The sequence below is a fragment of the Lithobates pipiens genome, unplaced genomic scaffold (assembly GCF_037356315.1).
Source record: "Lithobates pipiens isolate NorthernLeopardFrog02 unplaced genomic scaffold, aLitPip1_a1.2 Scaffold_18, whole genome shotgun sequence".
In the NCBI taxonomy this organism is placed as follows: domain Eukaryota; kingdom Metazoa; phylum Chordata; class Amphibia; order Anura; family Ranidae; genus Lithobates; species Lithobates pipiens.
This window is the reverse complement of record NW_027507758.1, coordinates 617719419-617736781: the sequence shown is the minus strand read 5'-3', so window position 1 is coordinate 617736781 and position 17363 is coordinate 617719419. Positions and strand designations below refer to the sequence as shown.

Here is a 17363-nt window from a genome sequence, read left to right as displayed (position 1 = left end):
ACGCCCACTCCAGTGTGAAAGTAGTCTTATTCACCTCCCCTACACAGTGTGTTCTATACCAGTGACCCCTGTGCTCTGCATTACATACTTCTGACCCTTGAACTCTGCGTTACTTGATGCTGAACTCTGTACTGTGTGTTACATACTACTTGACCTCTGCATTACTTATTCCTGACCCCTGTTCCGTGTGTTATATACTACTAACCCCTGCTTTACATACTACAGACCTCTGCCAGTACTTATACCTGACCATTGCACTCTGCATTTCTTACTACTGACCACTGCTCTCAGTATTACTCCTGACCTCTGAATTCTGGTTACTTATGCCTGACATCTGTGTTACATGTTACTGACCTCTGCATTACTCCTGACCTTGGAATTTTGGTCGGAAAAGGTACTGATGTTTTTCACGACGGAATTCCTCTCAAGCTGTCTTGCCCACACACGGTCACACCAAATTCCGACCGACAAGAACGCGGTGACGTACAACACGTACAACGGGGCACGAAAAATGAAGATCAATACCCAGTAGCCAATAGCTTCCATCTCGTAGTTGAATCTGAGCATGCGTGAGTTTTTGCGCGTCAGAATTGCATACACGCGATCGGAATTTCCGATAGAAAATTTTTCCCTCGGGAAAACTGAGAAGATGCTCTCAAATTGTTGCTGGTGGGAATTTGGCCAGCTAAATTCCGATGGAGCATACACACGGTCGCATTTTCCGATGAAAAGCTCTCATCATCGGTCTTTTGCTGCCGGAATTTCGATCGTGTGTACGCGGCATAATACTTCATATTCCCATCAAACACATTCCTGGATGAGCTCTCGAGTTTGGGTGCCGTAGCAACAACCAGCTGGATACTGGTTCAAGTCACAGTGAAGATATTTGCCAGCACACCATGGAACGACATAGATAGCGTCCAAATGGGCAATTTATTGCATGATCACAACACAAGGAGAGTGCAACGTTCCGGAGTCACGCAGGACACATGCCTGATGAAGGGGCCAAAAACGCTTGTAATCTGCCAAAAAGAAGCTCATGTACTTTTTTGAGCTTCAGGCGTTTGCTTGAGGCGACAAAAACGCTCATATGTGAACAGGATCCATTGAAATGAATGGGATTTTGCTTGCTGGGCGTTTTGGAGCTTCAGAGCTGAGCGTTTTACAAGCTGAAAACCGCTCAGGTGTGAACAGGGCCTTAAACTCTGGTTACTTACGCCTGATAATCTGCGTTGCATACGACCGAGTTCTGCTTTACTCCTGAACCCTGCTTTCAGCATTAATTTTTTACTGATGTCTCAGTTACATACTGCTGACCTTTGAACTCTGTCCTTTTTGTACTACTGACCACTGAACTTGTCAAAATGTCTACTTTTTAAAAAGGTCCCTGCTATGTTATTCCCTTAACAAGAAAAGCGCACTACATCCTGGTCCTCCATGGTGTTCCAGTAGATCTCCGTCTCCTTATGCCGCGTACACACGATCGGAATTCCGGACAGAAAAAGACCGATGAGAGCTTTTCATCGGAAAATTCGACCGTGTGTAAGCTCCATCAGAATTTAGCTGTCCGAATTTCCGCCAGCCAAAAACTGATAGCATGTTCTCAATTTTCCAGACGGAAAAACTTTCTATCGGTAATTCCGATCGCGTGTATGCAATTCCGACACGCCAAAAATCACGCATGCTCAGATTCAACTGCGAGATAGAAGCTATTGGCTACTGAACTTCCTTTTTCTAGTCCCGTCGTGTGTGTTGTACGTCGCCGTGTTATAAACAATCGGAATTTGATGTGACCGTGTATAGGCAAGACAGCTTGAGCTGAATTCCATTGGAATTCCAACGGGAAAACCATCAGAGCTTTTTCCGACGGTGTGTACGCGGCATTAGAGTTGCCTATCCCCTGCTCTAATACCTTCATGAATGAACGCTGCCAATGGTCACTACCATAGCCTAAAATACACCATAGACTAGAACAGATGCATAGTAATGCTATATACATGAATTAAATCTTAGTTCTTCCACAGATACAACAGAACTGCAATAGGCCACCATTGTTAGTTGTGTCACTGATGTTTTTTTTATATACTTTTTCTATTTCGGTCTTTTATTTTCACACATAAATATAGCGAATGTAACAGACAGAAAATGTTAAATAACAGCATGCTGAATATAAGATACAACGGGAGGGCCTTCTAAAAAGTTCTATACTACAGAATCGTCTCCATTGTCTTCAGACTGCATTGCTGGGTAAAAGCATAGAACATGAAAAGATATGGTCACCATTTTGTCCAGCATAAAAGCAAAAAAAAAAAAAGAAAAGAATTCTAAACCCTTAACTGTCGATGGGGTCAGCGGTCACTCAAGGGCTGAGTGTACATCTAACCTTATATGCCGTCTCCCAACACTTGAGCCTGCATAGCTGTGGCATTCAACCTATAGCTCATTACACCCCCCTATATCTACAGGGCCCTGGAGATGAGGATGTGAAGTCAAACTCTCCCTTCCACTTTTTTTTTAACTATGATACAGATGAGCCAGACGAAACACATAGGACGGAGCCTCATGCTGACGTCATCGCGCCACCGGGAGTGACCCGGAAGCGAGTCTGTTTTACCGGCTGTGATTCCCTTCATTGCGTAATGCTTACTCTTGGCTATAAGTGCATTTGAACGTTTTATATGGGATTGTGCACTATGTGAAGCTCATGTTCCTTTTGAGTGCGTTGGGAGATGTTGAGACTTTTGGAGGATTCATAGTGGCATTGAATGTTTGGGCCAAACAATGTACCCAAGCATATTGGATCATGCTTTGCTGGGGTTCTTCATCTTCCTCTGGACCAACTGTGTGTGAAGGATTGTTTATATGGGATTGTATGATTTTTTTTTTTTTTTTAATTGGTTGAGCTAGATGGACTTGTGTCTTTTTTCAACCTGACTAACGGAGTAACTATGTAACCCGGAAAATTGTGTTGAATATCCATAGCCAATATATGACCATAGATACTATATGCTTTCAATGACTTCACTATAAGAGATTCATGGATTTCTGGTAAACCTCTATTCGTGACCCCCTTGGTGGTGGAAATTACCTGTGGAGTCGGTCTACTATTTGAAGTTTTCTTGATTGGGGCTCACAGATTTGACTCTTTTGGACAGTGTTTTGTTACAGCCAAACAAAGCAACATGTGGAGGAAGGGGTAGGTTGCTCATAATTGTAACAGAAACCCCCAAAGGGCTCCCCACCCACTGCCAGATATTATTGCATTCAAATTCCACCAATCGGGTTACCCCTCCCATTCCTGGGATGTCATCAGTCTGGGCGAAATGTCTACATGCCTCCCCCACATACTATGACACAACATTTCTGATGGGGCTTGGTGGAGGTGTTGGATCAGGTCATACACATCATACATGGTGACCCATCATGGAGATGTTTAATGCTGGCTGCAATGAAAGGACAAGGTATTAAAGGGGTTGTAAAGGTAATTTTTTTATTTTCTACATAGGTTCCTTTAAGCTAGTGCATTGTTGGTTCACTTATCTTTTCCTTCGATTTCCCTTCTAAATGTTTTTTTTCTTTGTTTTCTTTGTCTAAATTTCTCACTTCCTGTTTCACCCCAGTAAGCTGTTCAGTAAGCTGTTCTGGCTGACTAACCACCAGCTCAGATGATGGTGAGAAGTTTACTGAGGAGAAACAGGAAGTGAGATATTCAGACAAAGCAAAAAAACATTTAGAAGGGAAATCAAAGGAAAAGGTAAGTGAACCAACAATGCACTAGCTTAGAGGAACCTATGTAGAAAATAAAAAATTTACCTTTACAACCCCTTTAAGAGTTACAAGTCTGGAAAAATGTATACCAGTGGCACTAATTGCTGGCAAACTTTTTCGATCCAAACAAAGAATCCTCGTCTAGGAGCTCCATCAACCCGGGCTTAATAGTAGAGGAAACTGTTGTAGGGCGATGGATGTCTCTACAATTAAAGCTGAACTCTAGGTATGGCAATGTTTACATAGCTACACTGGTCCAATGTATGTACGTGCCAAACCTGTGAGATCTCTGTGGAAGCTGGAAATCACCATAGTAGCGCTGTCTATGAAATCACCATAGTAGCGCTGTCTATGAAATCACCATAGTAGCGCTGTCTATGAAATCACCATAGTAGCGCTGTCTATGAAATCACCATAGTAGCGCTGTCTATTGCTGCTGGCTTCCGGGTCCCATGCCAAGTGGCTGCCCTGCTGCCAACTGAACATAGGAGGTTAGTACAGCATACTTTATTTAAGAACGCAGGACGTCGCTCACTCAGCATGGGTGCCATTCAGAAAACACTTTGCATTTTCTCAGTGGATGCAAAGTGTTGGACAAGGTAGGGATGATGTCACTGCCCCACCTCGTCCAATCAGAGAACGCTTTGCATTCATTGAGTGCAAAGTGTTTCCTGAATGACGCCTGTGTTCACAATGGGGAAGGACAGCTGCTTGGCATGGGACCCGGTAGTCAGGGCAATCACTGCAGTAGTGGTGTAGCAACGGTGCCTACTAAAGTGATTTCCCACTACCACAGGTATGGCACATAGAGTTACATTGTGTCAGGGTGGGCTTGCCCATAGAAAAGATGGTGCTTTCGGTGCGCAGGCACGGGCCGCTGTGCATGTGCACGCACCTGTCTCCAACACTGGCACCAAATGTACTATTTAAAAAGAGCTGCTGCACTGATTAATTGCTTTCTGATCTACAGCATTTCCCATGTAACCTGCAAACCTGTATCTTTGCTTTTCAATTCATTGCTGACCCGGCCTGCCTGACTACCCCTAAACTCCACCTGCACCGACCCCAGCTTAGCCTTGGTATCCATTTCTGCCTTCCTTTATACTTGGTCCGCCTCACCATTGCTGAATTCAGCCTGAACTAATTTCCCAGCTCCTACTGCAACCTGTTCCTGTGCTTGACCATTCGTTCCTGACCCTGCATGCCTTTGACTATGCCTGAACTCCATCTGCACTGACCCCAGCTTGTGCCTGGTATCTCTCTGCCTTCCATTATACCTGATCCCCTCACCGTTGCTGACTCCAGCCTGAACTCTGACTAATCTCTCAGTTCCTGCTGCAACATGTTCCTCTGCTCATCCATTCATTGCTTACCCGGCCTGTCGTTGACTACATCTCAACTCCACCTGCACTGATCCCAGCTTGTGCCTGGTATCTGTCTCTGTCTTCCCTTATACCCAATTGGCCTCACTGTTGCCGATTCCAGGTTGAACTCTGACTACTCTCCTGTTTGTACCTGCTCTGTACGTCTATTACTGACCCGGCCTGTCTGACGTTGCTTCCCTCTGTTCCTGGATCAGTCAAATGTCTGTTGACTGCCTACTAAGCACCTGCCAGCCTGGTGCCCGCATGCTGTCACCTGCCAGTCAAGTGCCTTCTGCCTACCAGTCCAGCATCTGCTGACGTTTTCCAGTTACTAGCCAGCAGCTCCTAACCCTCTGAGCCCCAGCCACTACCAGCTGATCCTGTCTCCTGGCTTGTCTTTGTAAACACACCAGCTACCTACCCCTGCCAATAACCGGAAGAACTACAGACACTTGTGCCACTCTGCATTCTTGTGTCTTCTGTTACTTTACCATGGGGCCTTGGGCTGAATATGTAAAAGAGGCCTTCCTCATCACGTCAGGCTCCACCACCAGGTACATAACACATTGGCCTTGAACCAACGTAACTATGCAAAAAATTGCCAAACCTAGAATTCAGCTTTAACCACTTCAATGAGGGGCACTTTCACCCGCTCCCTGCTCAGGGCAATTTTCAGCGCTGTCACACTTTGAATGACAACTAGTCCATCATGCAACACTGTACCCGTATTCAATTTTTATCATTTTTTTTGAGACAGAGATTCCTTTTAGTGGTATTTTGTCACCACTGGGTTTTTTTTTTTTTTTTTGGTAAATAAACAAAAAAAAAAAAAAAAAAAAAAAAAGACAGCACATTATGAAAAAAATGTTCTTAGTTTGTTATAAAATTTTGAAAATAAGTAATTTTAGTTCTGCACTGATGAGACTACACTGATGAGGCTGCATTGATTAGGCTACACTGATTGGTGGCTGATGAGGCTGAACTGATGGGTGGATGATGAGGCTGCACTGACGGGCAGCTGATGAGGCTGAACTGATGGGCGGATGATGAGGCTGCACTGATGGGCAGCTGATGAGGCTGCACTGACGGGCGGCTGATGAGGCGGCACTGGTGTGTGGCTGATGAGGCTACATTGATGGGCACTGATGAGCACTAATGAGGCGGCACTGATAAACTGCACTGTAAATCGAGGCACTGATGATCAGTGTCCTGATTATCAGTGTAAACAATGCACTCACTGTGCCCTGCCAGATCAGCTCTCCTTTCCTCAAACGCTGTCTCTGTATGAGGAAAGGAGAGCGGATAACTGGCAAATTTGTTTACATGTGACTGGACACAGCTGATCACATGGTAAAGGGCCCGCTGTGTTTGGCCCTTTACCAAGATCGGTGATCAGCTTTGTCTAAAGCACTCCAGATCAGTGCCCCAGAACTGGAGGTCCATGCCATCTTTTTATAGCACGGGCAAGTAAGTGGTTAAGCCTAGTCTGACCATTGAAACACATCAGAGAAGGAGGTGCCTCTTTGGGACTCTTTGTTTGGATCAAAAAAGCTTGTCAGCGTTGAATTTGAGTGCCGCTAGCATATATTTTTCAGAAGGGGCATAGACCAAGCCCCCAACCAAGCTTTTAGTACCCGACTCCATTGAAGGGTGATCCTGGGCTTGGGAGCAGCACACTCTGTGCTTCTTTGATAGAGGTGGGGAAATCTCAGGTATAAATGCACTTTTTAAATAAAACATTCTACACCCACTGTATTCTCTTACTGGCTGAACATCCCACCAATCATATCCACATGTCTCACATCTCTTGTTTACCCCCGGATATCCTTACACAACCTTCCCATACACGTAACGCAACGAGCAGGGGCTCGGTGAAGGTGGCGGTGAAGGTGTGGAGGTGTCGGATTGGGTCGCACAGATCATAAAAGGAGATCTGCCCGGCCTCGTAATCAAGGTATATCCTGACTCGCTCAATGCAGTTATTGTCAGCCAACTGTATCTTATTCCCGTCGTGGATCATCAAATACCGATCCTCAGTCCTGTGCAGACACCAGGATTTGTTGTTGCTTCCAATCGCCGACTGGCTTTTAATTCCTTTCCTCTCTATACTGGGGTAGCACATCCCCACTCGCCATTCATCTGAGCCACTGACTTCGGCGTCCCAGTAATGGCGCCCCGAGGAGAAGCTCCGGCTGCTGAGCACTTGAGGAGCGTACTGAAACCTCTCCGGGGTTTCTGGCCGATTCTGGCTTATGTCTGACCAGGATACGGTTTTTCGGTCATCCGATATGTGCAGGTAATAACCTGCCGTGTTTACGTCCAGTAGTATGTCTGCGATTTCCTGCACGTAGCTTGCCCCGTTGATTCCCGATATTATGTCTGATAAACCTGTGTGCAGCGTGTGCGAGATCAAAGCCACGTCCAGATCACCTGCGGTAAGAAGGAATTTATTCTGCCTCTCTGTATCGTCATCTCCATCCTCTCCATCGCACAAACCACCTTGGGCCGATTCCTGTAGAACAATCAGGGGATCCATCGAGTTGCACAGCTCCTCCATCTGACGCATCTTGCTGGACAGATCGTACTTCTTGGCCTCCAGCTGCTGGATGGAATCAGAGACCGAACGCGAGACCTGCTCCGCCTGCCCAGAGATCTCTCCCCGGACCCTCATCTCTAGCTCTTCCAACTGCCTCTTGAGGTCTCTAAACAGGGCAGCCACTCTTTCCGTTTCCTCAGACGCCTTCCCTTGGACTTTCCTCTTGCGCTCCTGCAGACTTTGGACCCTTTTCTCGGTCTTCTCCCGCTTTGTCCCCAGCTTCTGAATATCGCTTTGCAATTGTTTTTTTATTTTTTCCGCAGCCTCTTCGAGGGATTCAATTTGGTGCCCTTTGTGTTCTCCGATCAGACAGCAGGACACACAGATGCTGGTGGCGTCCTCGGTGCAGTAATACACCAGGACCTTCTTATGGACGGGGCACTTCCTGTTCTCCAAGGAGGCAGTGGGGTCAGATAAGACGTGTTCTGGCGAGTTGCTGTGGACGTTCAGGTGACTGTCGCACAGAGAGGCTTCGCAAAGCAGGCAGGATTTAACAGCAGGTACAGAGGTGTGAATGCAGTAAGTACAGGAGATGCCGGTCTCCTTCCGTTCTGGCTGAGAAGAACGGAAGCTCTCCACGATGTTGCACAGCGTTATGTTTTTCTGCAGCGTCGGGCGACTCCTGAACCGTTTCCTGCACTCAGGGCAGGCGTAATGAGCCGTCCCTTTCTGGGAATCCAGCACACGATCAATACACATCCGGCAGAAGTTGTGTCCGCACCGGAGAGTCACGGGATCCGTATAGATGTTCAGACAGATGGAACAGTCCAGCTCCTTCCTCACATCCGCATTCGCCATCGCTGACAGCAGAAGAAATAAAAAAAAAATAAAAAAAAATGAAAAGTGAAAAATCCCTGAAATGCAGAATCCAGAGTAAGTGTGTCTGTGAAGGTGCGTATGTCAGGGGTTGTAGTTCGTGGAATGTTGCTGAGGAAGAGATGATGGAAGTGAGGGTTATACTGGACACCAACCTGAAAATTCTATCTAGTGATGAGCTCAGGGAGATGATGACTTAAAGGGAACCCATCAGGTTTTCCTAAATAGCAAGCCCCCTCTGCTGCTGGCACCTACCTTGTTGGCCACCCTGTTCATCTGCTGGAGACCACCTCCCCACATCCTCAAGTTTAATGTTTGTCTATTTTGGGACTGCATTGCCTCATGCCTTTAAGAATTTTAATACTGAAGCAAAGAACTGGGATTGCGCTTCTGTGTGTGTTCATAGTTCTCAGACAATATATACACCCTTACACCTCATGACACCATGTAACCATCACACTATTTCCCATCCCATCATACTACTCATGTACCCCCTCACACCCCATGTACCCCCTTAAACCCACCCTCCATATATACCTCTCACACCATAATCCCCTATGTACACCTCAAACCCAATTAACCACCCTATGTAACCCTTCCACCATATTCCACACCATGGCACCCCAATATATGCCCCTCACACCCCATGATATCCCCCCCCCCCATGTACCCGTCACAGTATATCACACCATATCCTATCTCATAAAACTACTCATATACTCCTCACACCCACCATATACTCCACACATTTTATCCTCCATACATACCCTTCACAGCACATCACACCCCATGACCCCCCCCCCCAACCCCCCCAATGTACCAATCACATAATATCACACCCATTTATACCCCTTACACAATACCCTAACCCAGTGATGCTCAACCTTGGCACCCCAGATGTTTTGGAAATACATTTCCCATGATGCTCAACTACACTGCCGAGTGCATGAGCATCATGGGAAATGTAGTTGCAAAACATCTGGAGTGCCAAGGTTCACTATCACTGCCCTAACCCATGACACACCTGTACCTCTCACACCACATAACCCTCACATGATATCCCACCCCATGACACCCAAATTTATACCCCTCACACCCCATGACCCCCCCCCATGTACCCCTCACACCATATCCCACCCCATGATGCCCCCCTTTATACCCCTCACCCTATATCCTAACCTAAGACACCCTCATATATATCCCCCACACCAAGTGACATCCCATGACACCCCCATATATACCCCTCACACCATAACATACTACATGACACACCGGTACCTCTCACACCACATTTATTTTATTTGTTTATTTCAGGTACTTTTACAGCGCTGTCAATTTACGCAGCGCTTTACATATACACTGAACACTCACATCAGTCCCTGCCCTCAAGCTTACAACCTGAGGTCCTTAACACATTCATACATATACTAGAGTCAATTTAGACAGGATCCGATTAACCTACCAGCAAGTCTTTAGCTTTTGGGAGGAAACCGGAGTACCCGGAGGAAACCCACGCAGGCACAGGGAGAACATGCAAGCGCCAGGCAGATGGTGTCGTGGTCGGGATTTCGAACCAGCGACCCTTTTTGCTGCCCTACATAACCCTCAAATGTATAACTATACCCCTCACTCCCCCATATATACCACTAACACCCCATGGCACTCCAATATGGCCCTCACATCCCATAATAACCCCCATGTACCCCTCACTGTATATCACATTATATCCTATCCCATGAAAGAGGAAGTAAACCCTGATGAGTTTACTTCCTCTTTCATTCCCTGCAAAGGTAAAGCATAATGGACTACTATGCGTCGCATAGTAGCTCATTATGTGTCACTTACCTGACACAGGAGCCAGCGAAGTCACCGCTGTCCCCTGTAGTCCGGCGCATCCATCTTCTCGGTGGGGTCTCGCAGCTCTGCCGCCGTCATTTCGACGAAGCCGCGATGACATCACTCCCGCGCATGCACACGGGAGCCGCCACTCGCGGCATATCGCCGTTGACCGAGGCGCGCTCAGTGCGCCGCTGTCTAAGGCGCATGCGCCGTAGACAGCGGTGCCTGTCTTTCGGCAAATATCTCCTAAACCGTGTAGGTTTAGGAGATATTTCTTGGACCTACAGGTAAGCCTTAATCTAGGCTTACCTGTAGGTCAAAGTGGTTTGTAAGGGTTTACAACCACTTGAAACTACTCGTATACCTAGAGCAGCACGATGAATCGTTAAAAGATCGCAATCTCGATTAAACCCCCCTCAATAACCCGACATTTCCTCAATTCTATGTGACAAGTGCAGAGCCGCTCAGAGCTGCCAAAAAAATAAAAATAAAGCCGGCAATGTTTATCAACATTTCTCAGTGTTGTATCGCTCGTATCTTTTAGATCAAAGGAATTAACTTCTGTGTGTAAATGAGGTCAGTTTAACCACTTAAAAAAAGAAGTATGAGTTGTTTTTTCAGTTTGTATTTTTTTTTTATTCTTTTTATACTTACCTAGGTGGATGCAGCATGGGACCGATGTTGTATCTTTCCCCCGGTGTCTCTGAACTGAGAACCGAGCCATCAAACATTGCCGATGGCTCGGTTCTCACAGATCCCCGAGAGGAGAGCTGCTGACTCTCAATCAGCAGCTCTCCTGCTCTGCTCCTCTACGCTCACTGGAGCGCTGAGCTGTGGAGGTGCGGGGAGCGGCCGTCACATTGGTTCACAGAGAGTGAGACGGCCATCAGTCCAGGCAGCTGGCGGATCCCGGCTCCCAGAGTCACGATGACACGGTGCCTGATCTGATCTGTATGACGTGAGCAGAGAGCAGACTGCAGACCGCTCTCTGCTGAAAAAGGGTCACAGGAGTGCAAAACTAATTGCACTCCTGTGATCCATAGGAGAAAACCCAGCCAGACAAGCTCAGGCTGGACTTCTCCCTTAAAAAAAAAAAAATATATACATAAAAAGGCTCCTAAAAATGTGGGAAAAATTTTTTTTTTTACTTACCAGAAATGGTAAGGCTAGGCAGATCGTCGTAATCTGCCACTTCCTATTACGCGGTAGTCTTCATTCTTCTTCTCCTCCTCCTCTCGCTGTCTTATGGGAAATTTGGGTGCGGTCTCTTCTGGGACCTACGTGTGTATACCAGAACACAGCCGTCCATTCACAAAGCGCCGCGCGACTCACGCATGCGCAGTAGGAAACGGGCAGTGAAGCCGCAAGGCTCCACTGCCTGTTTCCCTTAGTTCGAATGGTGGCGCCGGCACCCGATCCGATGGACGTATCAGCCTCGGGCGGCCGACATCGTGGGCATCCTGGACAGGTAAGTGTGCTTATTAAAAATCAGCAGCTACAGTGTTCGTAGCTGCTGACTTTTCAAAAAATATATATATATATATATATTTCAGCTGGAACACTGCTTTAACCACTTGCCGACCAGCGCACGACGACGTACGTCGACAGAATGGCACGGGCAGGCAAATGGGCGTACATGTACGTCCCTTTAAATTTGCGGCCCTGCCATCGGGAGCGCGCCGCCGGAGGCTGGTCGGGGACCCCCGTGAGTCCGGTCGCGGGACCCGCAGACTCGATCGCCGCGGGCATCCCCGCGATCGTCTCACGGAGCGGCCGAATGGAGAAGTGCCGTTGTAAACAACATTTCTCCATTCTGCCTAGCAACTAGTGACGCTGATCTCTGCTCCATGTGATTGGAACAGAGATCAGTGTTCACTAAATGAAAGCCCAACCCCCCCACAGTTAGTAACACACCCCTAGGAACACTTAACCCCTACACTGCCACCCACTGGTTAACCCCTTCACTGCCAGTGTCATTTACACAGGAATCACTGCATTTATATAGCAGTGATTACTGTATAAATGACAATGGTCCCAAAAATGTGTCAAAAATGTCCGATGGGTCCCCCACAATGTCGCAGTCACAATAAAAATCGCTGATCGCCGCCATTACTAGTAAAAAAATAAATAAAAAATTATTAATAAAAATGCTATAAAACTATCCCTATTTTGTAAACGCTATAACTTTTGCGCAAACCAATAATCGCTTATTGCGATTTTTTTTACCAAAAATATGTAGAAGAATATGTATCGGCCTAAACTGAGGGAAAAAAATGTTTTTTTTATATATTTTTGGGGGATATTTATTATAACAAAAAGTAAAAAATAATGCGTTTTTTTCAAAATTGTCGCTCTATTTTTGTTTATAGCGCAAAAAATAAACCGCAGAGGTGATCAAATACCACCAAAAGAAAGCTCTATTTGTGGGGAAAAAAAAGGACGTCAATTTTGTTTGGGTACAACGTCGCACGACCGCGCAATTGTCAGTTAAAGCGACGCAGTGCCGAATCGCAAAAAGTGGTCTGGTCTTTGACCAGCAAATTGGTCCGGTCTGAAAGTGGTTAAAGACCAAACCTTCTTGTTGCTTACAAGTTAAAATCAGTATTTTCTGCTAGAAAGTTACTTAGAACCCCCAAACATTATATATTTTAGCAGAGACCCTAGAGCAGGGGTGCTCAACCTGTGGCTCTCCAGCTGTTGCAAAACTACAAGTCCCATCATGCCTCTGGGTGTCATGCTTGTGGCTGTCGGAGTCTTGCTATGCCTCATGGGACTTGTAGTTCCGCAAACAGCTGGAGAGCCACAGGTTGAGCACCCCTTCCCTAGAGAATAAAATGGCAGTTGTTGCAATATTTTATGTCACACGGTATTTGCGTAGCGGTCTTTTAAACGCATTTTCTGGGGAAAAGATACACTTCAACGAATTTAAAAAAAAAAAACAGTAAAGTTAGCCCGATTTTTTGTATAAGGGTCGCATTCACACCTGAGCGTTTCGTTTTCAGGCAGAAAGTCGTGCGTTTTTACAGGTCAGAGAGTCACCAATGTAAAAATCAGAAAAATGCCTGTATTTCGCCCCAAAAAGAGCTCATTTACTTTCTTTAAATTCAGGCGGTTTGCTCCAGGTGACAAAACGCTCAGATGTGAACAGGGGCCATTGAAACGAATGAGATTTTGCTTGTTGGGCATTTTTTGTTGCCTTTTTTCAGATATTATAGGAACTGCAAACGCTCAGGGGTGAATGCTGCCTAATGTGAAAGACGATGTTACGCTGCGAGAATCGTGATCTTTATTCTAAGCAAAAAAAATAAAAAATTGTGATTCTCATTTTAGCCAGAATCGTGCAGCTCTACAGATAACCCTCACACCCACCAAGTACTCCTCACATTTCATCCGCCATATATATACCCTTCACAGCGCATCACACCCCCATTTATACCCATCACACCATACCCTAACCTATGACACCCTCATATATACCCCACACCAAGTGGCATCCCATGACACCCCCATATATACCCCTCACACAGGGGTTGACAAATTTGCTTGGAATCTAAAAAAGTTAGGAGCCAGGTCCGTGACGGCGATCTGGACCTGTCCCTGGCCTGACATGGAGACGAGTGAGGGGAAGATAGCCCCCAGCCCCCCACATATGAGATCACCTCCCATTGGACACACCGCTCGAGTGCTAAATGGCCGCTGTGATTGGCTATTTAGCATGATCTGTGATTGGCTGTATCCAAGGGACACGGCCAACACAGAACTTCCCCGATGCGCGCCCATGGCGGCGTGCAGAGGGGAAGTAAACAGGAGGATGTCCAGGGACGCCCTCCCGGCAATTGGTGTCCGCGCTGTAGACATCTTTCGTCTATAGCGCGGGCACGAAGTGGTTAACAAAAGAATGTGACTTCTTTTATTTCTGCCATATCCCCGCTAAGGGTTCGATCAGGTCCGCCTGAAAAACTGACAGGTGAACCTGATCAGACAGCCCTTGTGAAAGGGGCCAAGCAGGTAGGATTACAAATAATAGTTTTTTTTTCCTTAATTAAAATTAATTTTTTTTACTTTTAAAAAATAAAAGCTATTATGAAAAAAAATTTTATATATATATTTACCAGCCACCACACTCATCGTTGGGCAAAAGGCGCCAGATGATGCCCGCAATCACTTGGGCGGGCAGTGAAAAACAGGCAGAGCTTTGAAGCTCCATTAGGATTAGCATTATTGGATGGGTTGCAATTTCAACATCCACCACAAGATGGCGCCAGACTGCGGAAAGACTTTAGAAGGCCGCAAAGCCGCAGCCTCAATTACTGGCCGGCGCGGCCCGATGCAAGCGCACGGCGGAGTTTGGAGTCCACACGGAGACAGGATACCCCAGCTGTGTTGCCCCGGGTGCCAGGATGCAAATTCTAGTCGCAAATGCGACCTGGCGCCCGGGGTTTGTCGAGCCCTGCCCTCACACCATATCATACTCCATGACACACCTGTACCTTTCACACCATGTAACCCTCACATGATATTCCACCCAATGACACCCCAATTTATACCCCTTACACCATATCCTATCCCATGATACCCATAGATATACTCTTACACCTATCATACCCTCATACATACACCACATCACTCTCCATGACACCCCTCACATCATACCCCTTACACCTCTCACAATATCCTACTTCATGACACCCCAATTAAGCCCTCACACCATATCCAACCCCAATTCATATCCCTCACACCCCATGACACCTCCCATGTACCCCTTATTCCATACCCCACCACATGACATTCCCATATATACCCCTTACACCATGTCACACCCCAATACATACCTCTTAAATCAGATCGAACCTTATGATTCCCCCATAAACCTCACCCTCCTATGGTCTCCCCACATATCTTCACCTGCAACCTTCACTACCCATGTAGCCCTCACATTCCATCCTCCATATATACTACTCACCGCTTATCGCACCCCCAAATACCCCCCTCACACCCCATCCATCCCCCTCCTCCATGCATCCTGCACACCATATCCCACTTCATGACACCTCCATATATACCCCTCACACCATATCCCAATATATATCACTCACACCCTATTAACACCCCCCCCCCCCCATGTACCCCTCATTCCATATCCCAATATATATCACTCACACCCTAAATATACCGCTACCACCTCATTAACCCTCCCCCATATACCCCTTATTCCATATCCCAATATATATCACTCACACCTTATATGTATGACTCAACCCCATTAACAACCCCCCTTCATGTACCCCTCATTCCCTATCCCAATATATCACTCACACCCTAAATATACCGCTCCCACCTCATTAACCCTCCCCCATATACCCCTTATTCCATATCCCAATATATATCACTAACACCTTATATGTATGACTCACCCCCATTAACACCACCCCTCCATGTACCCCCATTCCATACCCTGATACATACCTCTCACAGCAATCGACCCCCCTATGCATCCCTCACACCACATCCCACTTCATGACACCCCCATATATACCCCTCACCCCATATCCCAATATATATCACTCACACCTTATATGTACCGCTCACACCCTAGTTACCACACCCCCCCCATGTACCCCTCATTCCATATCCCAATATAAATCACCTACACCCTAAATATACCACTCCCACCCCAATAACCCTCCCCCATATACCCCTTATTCCATAGCCCAATATATATCACTCACACCTTATATGTATGACTCGCCCCCATTAACACCCCCCCCCCTCCATGTACCCCTCATTCCATATCCTGATACATAACTCTCACACCCACCTTATATGTACTGCTCACACATTAGTTACCACCCCCCCCCCCCCCATGTACCCCTCATTCCATATCCCAATATATATCACCTACACCCTAAATATACCGCTCCAACCCCATTAACCCTCCCCCATATATCCCTTATTCCATAGCCCAATATATATATCACTCACACCTCATGTGTGTGACTCACCCCCATTAACATCCCCTCCATGTACTCCTCATTCCATATCCTGATACATACCTGTCACATCCATTGACCCCCCCCCCTCATGCATCCCTCACACCACATCCCACTTCATGACACCCCCATATATACCCCTCACACCATATCCCCATATATATCACTCATGCCCCATCAACCCCCCCCCCCCCGTACCCCTCATTCCATATCCCAATATATTTTACTCAGACCTTATATGTACCGCTCACACCCTAGTTACCACTACCCCCCCCCCCATGTACCCCTCACACCATATCCCAATATATATCACTCACACCCTAAATATACCGCTCCCACCCCATTAACCCTCCCCCATATACCCCTTATTCCATATCCCAATATATATCACTCACACCCTATATGTATGACTCACCCCCATTAACCCCTCCCCCTCCATGTACCCCTCATTCCATATCCTGATACATACCTCTCACTGCCATCGACCCCCCCTATGCATCCCTCACACCACATCCCACTTCATGACACCCCCATATATACCCCTCACACCATATCCCAATATATATCACTCATACCCTATATGTACCACTCACACCCCATTAACACCCCCCATTCCATATCCCAATATATACCTCTCACACTCCATCGACCCCCTATGCATCCCTCACACCATATCCCAATATATATCACTCATGCCCCATGTACCCCTCATTCCATATCCCACCCCATATATACTCCTCACACCCCAATACATACCTCTGAAATCATATCCAACCTTCTGATCCCCCCCCCCCCATTTACCCCTCCCTTCCCCACACCTCCTCACTCCCCATGACACCCCCACATCACCTCCACCACAGGAAACCCCTCCCCATCACAGACACCGTAAACAATACCCACCAACACTACTACAGACCCCACTTTCGGTCTAGGGGGTTCCACTTCCGCTGCCTGTACACCACAGACACACGCCTACTTCCTTGTTACCAT

General features: G+C 46.8%; 1 protein-coding gene across 1 annotated transcript; it reads right to left on the bottom strand.

The window, feature by feature from the left end:
- Positions 1-5951: 5951 nt before the first annotated feature.
- On the bottom strand, positions 5952-17350 carry LOC143989309 (E3 ubiquitin/ISG15 ligase TRIM25-like). The gene is made up of 2 exons (XM_077489394.1): positions 17274-17350; positions 5952-8528 (listed from the first exon to the last, which is right to left on the bottom strand). The coding sequence occupies exon 2, from the start codon at positions 8524-8526 to the stop codon at positions 6931-6933; it is 1596 nt and encodes a 531-aa protein (XP_077345520.1). The 5' UTR covers positions 8527-8528; positions 17274-17350; the 3' UTR covers positions 5952-6930.
- Positions 17351-17363: the final 13 nt, after the last annotated feature.